General features: G+C 37.6%; 1 protein-coding gene across 2 annotated transcripts; it reads right to left on the bottom strand.

Annotated features, from left to right (window-relative positions):
- Window positions 1-126: 126 nt before the first annotated feature.
- LOC136848247 (zinc finger protein ZFP2-like) lies at window positions 127-11231 on the bottom strand. Of its 2 annotated transcripts, none has more exons than XM_067120610.1 (2): window positions 11011-11223; window positions 127-7485 (listed from the first exon to the last, which is right to left on the bottom strand). In XM_067120610.1, exon 2 carries the CDS (start codon window positions 6704-6706, stop codon window positions 4832-4834), a length of 1875 nt encoding a protein of 624 aa, XP_066976711.1. In that variant the 5' UTR covers window positions 6707-7485; window positions 11011-11223; the 3' UTR covers window positions 127-4831. The 2 variants fall into 2 exon arrangements, with proteins under 2 accessions (XP_066976711.1, XP_066976712.1); XM_067120611.1 differs by having other exon boundaries at window positions 2961-7444; window positions 11011-11231.
- Window positions 11232-12358: the final 1127 nt, after the last annotated feature.

The following is a 12358-nucleotide window of genomic DNA, read 5'->3' as shown; positions in this document are numbered from 1 at the left end:
CATCATGCAGCAGACGAATCCCATATCTAACAGGTGTTGAAAATTTTCCTTCTTTTTAAATACCATTTCACATGAAATTCATACTAAATTTTTAGTTACGTTGGCAACTTCCTCAATATTTCCAAGCTTTTCAATACTGAAAGGGGGAGGAAATTCTAAACAGACTAAAATATGAATGTTTACATGCATTTAAAAGAAAAAAGCATAATAAAACAAGCAATGCCAGAGCAAAGTAAAGCACCTTAAATTACATAGCAAAAATTTATGTTGAATGGATTTAATAAAAGGTGTGATGTACATATCATGACAAGCTTTATGAATCTGTGGAATAAACTGGCTCAGAAGAAATGGCAACAGATACTGCATGTTTTTGTTAAATCAACATCATTATCAAACTGCTCAAGCATATTAAATTAAGCAGTGTTAAATGTTCATCATAAATGGGGAAAAAATCTGACCTCAAGTAGTTGCAGATAAAAATAGTACTGTACAGCATAATTGAACTTATCTTTCTTGAGAGAGAGAGAGAGAGAGAGAGAGAGAGAGAGAGAGAGAGAGAGAGAGAGAGAGAGAGAGAGAGAGAGAGAGAGAGAGAAAACAATACTTTTCATACTTAATACAATTATAGTTTGTGCTTTGCAATAATAATATGTCTATAATTTAGTTTATCATCAATGTACATATGAAAATGTGGAAATAAGCCGACATGCCTGGCTAAGTACTACAGTATACTAAAATGTCCACTGTAAACAATTTTTAATGATTGACTTGCAAGATTCCGATGTGCCAAGCTGCCAAGTAAAGAAAAATAAGCTTTGTGTGTTATCTAAGGAGGCTGTTATGATAAAACAAAAAGGATGTACTGCTGACAGGCTGTTCACATCAGTTGTGTAGTTACACCGATGACATTACCAACAAAGTTTCCCACATTGTCAAGTATACAGTATTTCAGGGTATAGACTGCTTCACCTTTCTACTCAACATTAACTTTCTAATTGCATATTTAAATGGTAATGAGGGAAAAAATTTTATTTTATGCTCTACTCAGTTGCATGAAGTCACAGACTTATTTTGCATTTGTTTATCCCAGTACAATGAATCACTACTCAGAAAATGAGACAGTTAAGTTGGATGCAGAGGAGGAAGTGCAGCGTACGGTACTACTGAGGGCAGTGTGCATGATCCATATGCATCCTCTTTTAGTATAAAAAAAAAAAAAAATGTTTTTGAGGCTTTGACGTTAAGTACCTTCTCAGCAAACTTCTATGCACTTATAGTAAAGTGATCTGTGAATCGTGCTGGCCACAGTTTTTAGGACCCTCCTTTTTTATTTGCACTCCTTGCAGTTTGTCTCTCAGTCGAGTTATAAGTACCAAGTTTGTGTAAAGTGGATATGGTTGGGAACTTTACACTTTGTTCTCATAACGGATGAATCTTGCTGATTTTGCTTAAATTTTCCTTGTCTTGGATTCTGCACTTGCATGTATTAAGTTAAGTATACCTTAGTTTAACCAGACCATTGAGCTGATTAACAGCTCTCCTAGGGCTGGCCTGAAGGATTAGACTTATTTTACGTGGCTAAGAACCAATTGGTTACCTAGCAACGGGACCTACAGCTTATTGTGGAATCCGAACCACATTATGCCGAGAAATGAATTTCTATCACCAGAAATAAATTCCTCTAATTCTTCATTGGCCAGCCAGACTCGAACACGGGTCCAGCAGAGTGCTAGCCGAGAACGATATCGACCTATCCAATGAGGATCCATAAACAGGTAGAATTTAAAAGGAAACTGTAAGTAATATTTCATAATATTCCAATGAATATAGAAGCATCTAATGGTGATACCACAACTGCAATTAACAAGAAATACTTGTATGCAAGAAAACCAATTCAATTAAGGAACAGTGGCAAAAGTTAAATCAAGCTAGACTAATTTTCAGTGGCTGTTAATAACTTTATAACACTTGCATTTGTCATTCATTTGAAATCCTTGACCCCTCAAGAATATTTAAGAGTTAAGATTTTTACTTGTATTTCTAAATACAATAAACTTGAAGAGATTTTAATACTAACTTGTGACTCATTTTGAAAGTCCTCTCTCACTACTGTTGGCTGCACAAAATTAAGCAAGGCTTCAATGGCTGGGTCCAAAAAATTAGTTTGACTAAATTCACACAATGTCCTGTATCCAGTACAAGGTTCCAAAAATGGAAATAAGGCCTAAGTGAAAAAATAATGCTTACAACTGAAATATTGCAAACAAAATTCTTTGCTTTTGTTTCAAGAAACATCGTTACTAACTATTCACTGTGGAGGGGTATGTGAGGCAAGTGCATAGGTGGATTAAGGACAGTAGTTCAGCAATACATTCAACAATGAAGTATAGCATAGTACCACAGCATACCATAACCTTTAAAATTCAATTAAACAACTTAATGTGAGTGCTAAAATTCTTTTTACCAAATGAAACACCATGAGTGGTCAAAGATGGTCAACTCTTTTGATGCATTATTTTACGTGAATAATAATTTTTTGTAAATAGTGTGAGCACATTAATTTTGATGGTTGAGTTTGGTCCAAAATAGATGAAAAACATAATACTGTATTCTTATTAAAACAAAATAGTACAGGTATATTATTAATTGGTATTAACAAATGTGAAGTCAGGCAAATACCAATAACAGCAAGCCACGAAATGCAACTAAAAACGAAGGTGATGCTAACAATAGTGCAGCGTTGTTCCCAATACTGTAATACCATCAGGGTAAAATCTGACGCTTCTTCCACTTACCATTATGTAGTTTCTTACAACAAATATAAATAGTTTATTCCAACAGATTTTGCAAGATCATGCTGTGAGACTAAACCACTTGTCTGGATGCTTCCACAACACAAATATACATAACCGAGAATGTAAAAACCTCTGATCTGGCAATATGAACGTACTATTTGTACATTTAGTATATATATATAGCAAAGGGACAGAAGAGTACATTGCAGAAGAGGACAGGACTGTGATCTCCAGTGCAATCAGCTCCCTAAATACAAACTACCACGGGGGTTCGATTGTTTCCTTACCTTACAAGGCAAAAAACTATCAGGGTTTTCTTATGCTTTGCAAGGTAGAGCCTGTTCAAGGGAAGAGATGTAATTACTATATTACTGTTTCTTCGTACCAGCAACTGAAGTTGCATTCAACACAAAGTAAATTTTCACAACAGCATAATTTTTCAACCAAGTAAGAACACCTCCCAGCCTGCTGAGCTTGCTCTGTGACGTTCGGTATTTAAAAATAGACTATGAGACTACACACAACTTATTTACAAGTTACCTTAATATCTACTACTAGAAACTTATTGGCCAAGGAACTAGCTTATCAAAAGTCTGTACTTGAAAGCAAACATTTTTTCATAATGACTAATAAAGGGAAGAAAATGCTATGGGCAAGGAATTGCCTCTTCACAAAATTATTGGATGTTGCACACAACCCCCTTCCTCTCTGGTACTAAAACAACTTAATTAACCTTGCAAATTATGATGAACAATTACTTGAATTGTGCATATCCTCTTTGCATTTAAAATAATACTGTGTGGGCATTTTTACACAAGCCTACCTTTAAAATTAATTCACATGATACTACATGCACTTATCACTGAAATGTAAATAAAAAAAAATTTCAAAGTAAAACACTATAAACATACAATTCTTACAAAAATATGAGAAACAATATACATTTGTGCAAATTTCAAATTCATATTAAATAAAATTCCTACAGCAATACTTACAAATTGAGAAATTTATGCAGTGTGATCACTTCAACCAAGTGATGAATTACATGACAGACACCAGCTTCAAAGCAAAAATTAGTCTTCTGCCAAAGTGCTTTCATGTCCTTTGAATGAATGGCGTGTGCCTCAGCAGGACTGAATGGTTGTTTTTACCCCCTTTTAAACTAACATGCTTTGGGCATGCACACCTTGGCAAGATCTATGGAGAAGGTAGTTTGACTGGGCCATCCAGTTCCCTTGATACTGTATATAAAATTTCTTGGAAAATTTTGACAAAATGTCTGGCATACACAATGTTGAAAAACTGAGGATTGTAGAGCATGAATGCACTTAGGGGGAAGTTGTGTCCCTCTACTCTGAATTTGGTATTTATCTTGAAATGTACATACAGAATTTTTTCATTTTCACAGAGAAAAAATGAAATGTATAAAATCAAATACATAGCATGATAACTGCAATAATGGCAATATATTACATACAAGTCTTAGTTCCATAGCTTTTTTTTTTTTTCACTACAAGAAACACATGCATTATATTAAATGAGTACTGAAATGTTCTCTTGTGATGCTGGCCACCTATCCTGGATAGTTTCCTATTATATCCTACGTAGGCGAGCGCAAAAATCACATGACTATATTGTCTCCAAACTCGGTTTTATTAATGTTCACTTGCTGTACCTTGCTTGAGTACATTTAAGGAAAACTGTTGCAACTCAAGCACAAGTTCTACATCACAAGTTTTCTGTGTTCTCTTCTGGGCAATGAAATGCTTTCTTTGCTGACTTCCAGAAAATAACTACACGATGTCATGATTGCCACACCTCGTAAGACTCCAAAGTAGCACAAGAACAGAAAAAAAAGTGACACACAGCAGATGTCTCTGTCTCTGGTAGTACTGAATTACACAAGGGTAGCCATGAGACAATGCTAAACTACTGTACTTTTTTATCTTATACAGGAGGGTACAAGACCAACATAAATGTGGTTTTGGATTCCAATACTTCTTATTTTGATGCTCTATAACCTTTTGAAGAAATCTCTACCCTAGTATATCTACATTACTCTCATCATACTTGTTAACCTCCTCTCTTGCAGCCAAGACAATTGGGTTGTGGTAATGATACGCAGGAAAAGGGGAGACGTAACTATTGATCAGTAATTTCTTATTATGGGCAGTGATTTCTTTTGAACTATTTGATATCTTGTCAGCAGTAAGGGCATTCACTGGATCAAGCTGGTTTCGATTCATAGGATTTTCAAGGGATATATCTCTGATGCCTACAGCATTCATCGCAACCTGTCCATTGGCGGGGTTCCTGACACCCATTATATTGGCTGCAAGCAGTTCAGTGCCATGGTTTCGGGCAGCTAGGGAGTTAACAGTTGCCAAGTATCCAGTAGCCTGGGCTCTTATGTCATTTGCTTGGGACCGGGCATTTAAGGAGGCATGAGGGAGTAAATGATTAGTTTGAGTTCTGGCTGCCATTGAATTGATAGGCTCACCTGCCTGTGATCTAACAGCCAAAGAGGTAGGTACATGGTCATTTGATAATGATCTATCAACCATACTGTTAGCTCCAATATGATCATTTGCTTGACTCCTTACAGGCAAGGTGCTTCCCACAATTTGGTCACCTACCTGAGTATTAACGCCAATGGAACTGTTGGTCACCTGCTTCCCAGATCGAGCAGGGCGTCGGTCATCCATGTCACCATGAACCCCTAAATCATCCGATTCATTTTTGATCCCAGGACGTGGCTCTTCTTTGACATAATAAGGAGAGGATTTATTGTACTCTGGAGAATTCCTGTTCAAAGAACTTCCGTCACTGAAATGACCGGACACGCATTCAGCTACTTGTGCACTGGACAAATAGCCGCCATCACCTGTTGGCCCAGCATGAACGCCCATGTGCTTCTTTAAATGAACATTCTGGGTAAATCTCTTCTGACAAATGCTACACTGGTAAGGCCTGTCTCCAGAGTGTACAGCCATGTGTGTTTTCAAGTTACCATTACGAGTAAAATCTTTACTGCAGACATTACACCTGTAGAGTTTAATTTCTGATGGCAACAAAACAGAATCATGTGCAATATATACTTCGGGAACATCATTTGTGTTCCCGCCATCATTCGAGTTTTTTTTCTTTAATGCATGAACTACCATGTGGGACTTCAAGTTAGCTTTCTGAGTAAAGGATACTCCACACACTGCACACTTAAAAGGTCTAATCCCCGAATGAATTCTGAGATGCCGATCCAAATTCCCTCTCTGGGTGAATTCTTTATCACAAACACTGCATTTGAACTGTTTCAAACCTGAATGCACTGCCAAGTGTGTCTGAAGGTGTACCTTCTGGGTAAAACCTTTACCACACTGAGTACATCCAAAAGGTTTCTCGCCTGTGTGCACCATCATGTGGGTCTTGAGGTGTCCTTTTTGTATGAATGCTTTACCACACTGGGTACAAACAAAAGGTTTCTCTCTACAGTGGACTGATACGTGAGTGTCCAAATGGACTTTCTGAGTGAATTCTTTCTTACAAACAATACACGTAAAAGGGTTCTCAATGGCATGGACCAAGGCATGCACAGTCAAAAGATCCTTCAATGGAAACTCCTCTCCACAGAGCGCACAGGCGTGAATTTTCTGGTCAATGTGTAAACCCATGTGAGTTTTCAAGTGAACTTTTTGAATGAAGCCTTTACCACATATTTCGCAAGCAAATGGTTTCTCTCCGGAATGCTGCATTAGATGCGTCTTCAAATGAACCTTTTGGGTGAATCCACGATGACACTCGGGGCAGCTGAAAGGTTTGTCTTCACTAGAGGTTGAGGCTTGGGTATGAATTGAGGTGGTCGGTATACCTGGAATAACTGTAGAAATTCCACTCAAGTCAGCATGGAACATCATATCAGCTTAGTCACTTTGATGAAAAGCCTCTACATATCTACCAAAGTGGCATACACTGTATGCAACTACTAACATCCTGTTTAAATGCTAGACTTTTGCATTTGTCAGACATTTTGCAAGAGTAAGGAAAACACACACAAACTTCATGCATAGCAAAATTCTGAAAAAATGTAAACACTTGACAGGTCCTGCTATATAAGCTTAAAGCAATACGCACACTCATATCCCTATCCTTGCCTAAAACTAACATTAACAACTCTAACACTATGCAATTTTTTCTTACAAAATTACACAGAACTCATCACTGCATGAAAAGTTCTGACAGATTATACATATCATCAGTTCTGTCTTAAAATTGTAAAAGTCAATAGATAAAAGGCTATAAAGACTTTATGAAATGCACACACACAAACACACTCTGTATACATACACAAATAAAAGTTTTACAATATCATTACCCTTAAACTTAATAGTTTCATTTGAAATGCAAAAAATGTAGCAAAATAATTGCTATAGATCTGTTACTTATTATTTACAAATGACACAGTTCACTGTGTAAATTCCTGAGGAGTGAGAGCCACAAAAGTGATGTATCTCTTTACGTCTTAAAACTGAAACACTTCAAGAAGAAAATCTACGAAGAGTTACGGCAAGCAACTCCTTACAAGTCGTCATCTTGGTACTAAGATGTCTTTGCTTGATAGCCGAACAGTTTTCTCCTTACATCGTTCTCGTGTGCTGAAAAAGTGCAACAGTAGCTGCATTTAAATGCCATTTATCTGCAAAATGAAAAAAAAAAACTAAAATGACAAACCAGTACACAAAGGTTCTTGACATAAATTACAATATTTTGGACAAAAGAATTTCAGGGTAAATTTTACAATTATATATATCAACTCTATCTAAGAGACTTTGTATCGTGGACATAAATAGCAGTTTTTTTATAGTGTGAGTAATTTTTCATGACAGAACATGAGGATCTTTTTCAAAGCAAAGTTTAGTAAGAAAGCTGTCGCAAGGCCAGATCCAGAGAGGACACCAGTGAGATTCCGTTTTCGGAGAATCAGCTCCCTTTTTAAATTCCTGGGATAGGAGTGAACACAACTGAATGGAAGAACCAGCTCCCTCATTTAAAACCTGGGAGACCTCTTGAAGTATAAGAAATGCAAAGTGGTACCAAATAAAGATGTACCCACTTCCATTCTAATTTCTTGGAGGCTGCTGAGCCGCCACTAATAAAAGCCTCTATTGCTGGTTCCTCAAAGCACCCACAAGGGTGACAGAGACAAAAGAGAAGTCCACATTGTCTTACTTCTTTATTATTCATTGTGGAAGAACAAGAAAGATGAGGATGACAACCACACCCTTGAAAATTAATCCTCAATTGCTTCAAACTGTCATAGTTTTCAGTTCAATAAACATGTCTTGTCTATTACAATAAATAACACTATATTTCAACTCTGGGATTTTATGGCATCAAACAAACATAATTTCCTGAGATTCCAGAGAAGTCTTCGACAGATAAAAAAAAAAAGAAAAGAAAAATGAGTCATAAATATTTTGACCAGTAGAAATGCAATGATGCCTGGAAGGTGCTGGGAAATAGTTTAACTTCATCACCTAAAAAGAGTAGGGTCCATTCCAAAACGATTATTACTAAATTAGATATACGTAAAAAATTTAGGATGTTTGCCTAGTTTCCTTACATTTCTTGTGTGCAATAACACTCATAAATTGCTATAAACATTTTTATCAAGAAAATGATGAACCTACAAAATGTGTCCCAACCGTCTCATTCCGTTTTCCAGCAGCTCAACTCCATAACTTGCCAAAATTTCATTTGTAATACGATTTCACTGCACTTCCACCATAAACCTATCGGCTTTTCTTAAAAGATTTGCCATTTTCCCCTGTAACTGCCTTTGTGAATAGAACAATGCAGGAATAGAAAAAAAAAAAAAAGATAACTGAGCATTTAGAAAATTATATATGGTTCATATATGCAACTATTAAGAATAAGCAAAAGCATGAAAACATGGCAACAGTAATAAGAAGAGTGCAGCACTTACTACCCTAACCTCACCAACTTGACCTACGACCCCCAGATCCTACCAGACAGGGACAGGCTCTGTCCACTTTGTATAACTCCATACTTTTGGTTTAAGTAGCAAACGCAATTACAGGGAGATACACCCTAACACCTAATCTTACTAATGGTGTTGTGTCCTTCCTGGCTTGATAATTTTTGCTGACCTCAATTTTTTTTATATCAAGCCTTTCAGTGGTGGATAAGTTAAGAAAATAAGCACTTATTTGGAGAATATTACTACAATAGAGTATTTCCCCCCCAAAAAAAAACTCATTTGAAGGTTTTAAAATAAATAAATAAATTGATTACCATTCACACACTGTTCATTTCAGCAATAAACCAGAGATAGTGATGATTATATAAAAAAACTATATACTGATCTATCTCTGCTGTTTGCTTCCCCAGTCCTATTTCCTAGTTCCACAACCATCTGAATAATCCAAATTGATTTTTCTTCACATCCCTCTACAGATGATAGTTATACAGTACTGATTAAATGAGGCTATGCAATTTGGGAAATATTAAATGGGCTGACATTTTTATGTATTTATCTAGAAATTGATATCGACGGTAATATTAAGTAATGTGCCTGATGCTACGGCACATCCACACCATTGCATTCTGCAAATTAGCCATTATTAAAAAAAATTACAACTCTCAATTTATGTAGCAACTAAGGTATTGCTGATACTGCACATGATACCTTGATGGTGCATTTCCAGTACAATCTCATGCACACTAATATGATCTAATTCACGTAACTGTTTTAGTAAAACTGACACAGCAAGTCCCACTACCCATGTCCTAGAGTAGGATTGGGTGTCATCGTGTGATTTTATGGAAGCATAGCTAGTTAGGCAAAGAAGCTGATAACATTCAGGTTTTTTCTTGATACATATCATAAAGTCAACATAACAGCATTGAGTAAACGTGCCTCATTCTGTATCTTAGTAGGTATAAGATAAATACATCTTAGTTTAACCAGACCACTGAGCTGATTAACAGCTCTCCTAGGGCTGGCCTGAAGCATTAGATTTATTTTTCGTGGCTAAGAACCAACTGGTTACCTAGCAACGGGACCTACAGCTTATTGTGGAATCCGAACCACATTATGACGAGAAATGAATTTCTATCACCAGAAATAAATTCCTCTAATTCTTCATTGGCCACTTGGAGAGTCGAACGCTGGGCCAACAGCATGCTAGCCGAGAGCTCTACCCACCCCTGCAATGAAGAACTTTTAGTAGGTATAGGCTAGCCTACAAATGATGGGGATAATTATCTGGCTAAGTGGAGTGCCTATGGACATTTCACTTACATTTGGCAGCTGTAGCATGAAGTTACGTACCTAACAAAACTATACCTAAGGGATGCAGGTTAGGCTAGCCTAGCCTACTGAACAAAGCAAAAACAACTAACCTACTGGGATAGGTTAGGCTATGCTGCGTTCACGGGTATGACTGGTTATATCTCAGGCTTATATCAATTAAAGCTATAGGGGCCTGTTGAGACTGACAGGCAGGTTCCACCTACGAAAACAACCCTAACCTTTCCCAGAATGCCGTGTCCTGACCTAGCCAGACCTTATTTTCCTAAAATGACTTCACAGCGCCGTGCCCTGACCTGACCAGGTGAGAGGGGTTTGGCCCCCAATGGACCCCCTCAAATAACAATAACCATCCAAAACATGGACTAACCTTATCTTTTGCTCAGAGGCAGTGATAGAGCCTGCTCTTGTTTTTTGACAACCCTAAAATTGCATAAACTGACTTAATATGCAGACATATGCTAGCCTACTTCATATAAGCCAGCCTCAATATTATATGAGGTTGTATGTGCATCAACACATACTAGAGTAACCTGGTCTACTGCAACTTTTAGAAAGATCTACCTTTAAACTTCAAAATATACTAAAAAGGGGGGCAGGATTAACAAAGGGTGTCGCACCTCGGTGTATTTAGGTGTATTTAGCCACGTTGCGCAGGCTGGCCTAGCCTACACAGCCCACCAGCCCAGCCTCGAGAGGTGGTATTTACGGACTGACATTTCGCGTAACTACGCCTCCCTAACCATACCCCTTATCACGGACATAGCAAAGGTCATCGCCAGGGACGAGAGCGAGGGCGGATTCTCCCCGAATGCCCTTCGGAAACAGTGGGAGTTTGATCGTTACAACCCCCTCGAGTCCAAACTCAAAGACGTGATTATCACTCACCTCCATACGGCGAAACAGGCCCTCATTGGGCGTCATACCCATGACCCGGGCGTCCCTTGATACGCGGGCTAAATGTCCTTTCCAGTCAGGTCAGCAAGTCCCGACTACAACATTTGAACAGTGTAAAAGGATAGGACACAAGAGTTATTCCCATTCGACAAATGTAAACAACGCTCAGTTTAGTACATGGCGTATTCTCGATGCCCCTCGCTCAGGTGTTCGAGAATGTGACCCCGAAAATGTCAATAAAGGCGTATTCTTGACCCCCCGCGTGACGTCATAGCGATGGAAGCTTGGTATTCAAATGGTGCATTTCTTGGAATATTTTTGAAAAAATATTAATTTACATCATGGGAATTAACTCCCGTTTAAAGCGGATAAATTTAATCTTGACGCCAAACTGGTGGGGCATTTTGAAAACAATCACCAAATGACTTATACGAGCGTCTTCGACTGCCTCCGAAGAGCAGCCCCATATTTCGGGAATTGTATGGAAAGTCTTATATAAGGAAACGATTACAACCTGGCGCCTACAGTGACACAACTCTCTTTATTTTTTAATTTCAGCCATGAAAGCTTACTACGTAATCCTTACAAACGTAGAAAATGCATAATTAAAAAACGCTACGACGTGACAGAAGGAAAGACGCAGCCTTCTCACATCTTGAGAGAAAGGAGGCAGAGGAGGAAGCAGCATCCTGCATCAGAGCAGACGCCTCGGAAGAAGACGACGGGCGCGCTAAGACCCGTAGAGGCTTGCCAAGTGACGTCACCACTTTGTAGAGGGCTTTACAGAGGGGCACGACAGGAATTTGACGCCTCTTAAGGAGTATCGTTCGTTCGTAGTAATTCTTTAAAAGTTTATTTTCTTATCTGTATTGTTTTGGGTTACGTTAGACGGCATCGTATGTTCATATTAATGATTTAATTTATTCTTTATCTGAACTGTTCGTGGTACCTGACTCGGTCTAGGATGCGTATCTGAGACGCAGAATGTACTTTTAACTGTTGATGCAAATATTCGTTATATAATTATGTATATCTTCTACAGAACGATGTACTCTTTCTACAGAACGATGTATTCTTTCTACAGAAGTATGTATTCTTACTACAGTACAACTCGGTTTTCTGACATCTTACTCATATGGAATGTATAGGTTCTGAAATTAATTTCAGCAATGTGTTAAACCAAAAAATTATTATTATTATTATTATATTATTAGTATTGTTATTGTTATTCAGTAATAAGGAAATATTCCTATAAAAGAAACAGTCACTAACCTTATAACCAAATCACTAAAAGCTGTGATTCCTTGTATTGGTAATATTTTTATTTATATTGTTTTTC

Source organism: Macrobrachium rosenbergii, chromosome 18 (assembly GCF_040412425.1).
Source record: "Macrobrachium rosenbergii isolate ZJJX-2024 chromosome 18, ASM4041242v1, whole genome shotgun sequence".
In the NCBI taxonomy this organism is placed as follows: Eukaryota; Metazoa; Arthropoda; class Malacostraca; order Decapoda; family Palaemonidae; genus Macrobrachium; species Macrobrachium rosenbergii.
The sequence above is the reverse complement of the archived record's forward strand: the minus strand, read 5'-3'. Positions and strand labels throughout refer to the sequence as shown.

What these genes read in the sequence shown, in the direction of transcription:
- LOC136848247 (XM_067120611.1), bottom strand. Translation starts at nt 6,706, where the DNA reads ATGATGTTCCATGCTGACTTGAGTGGAATTTCTACAGTTATTCCAGGT.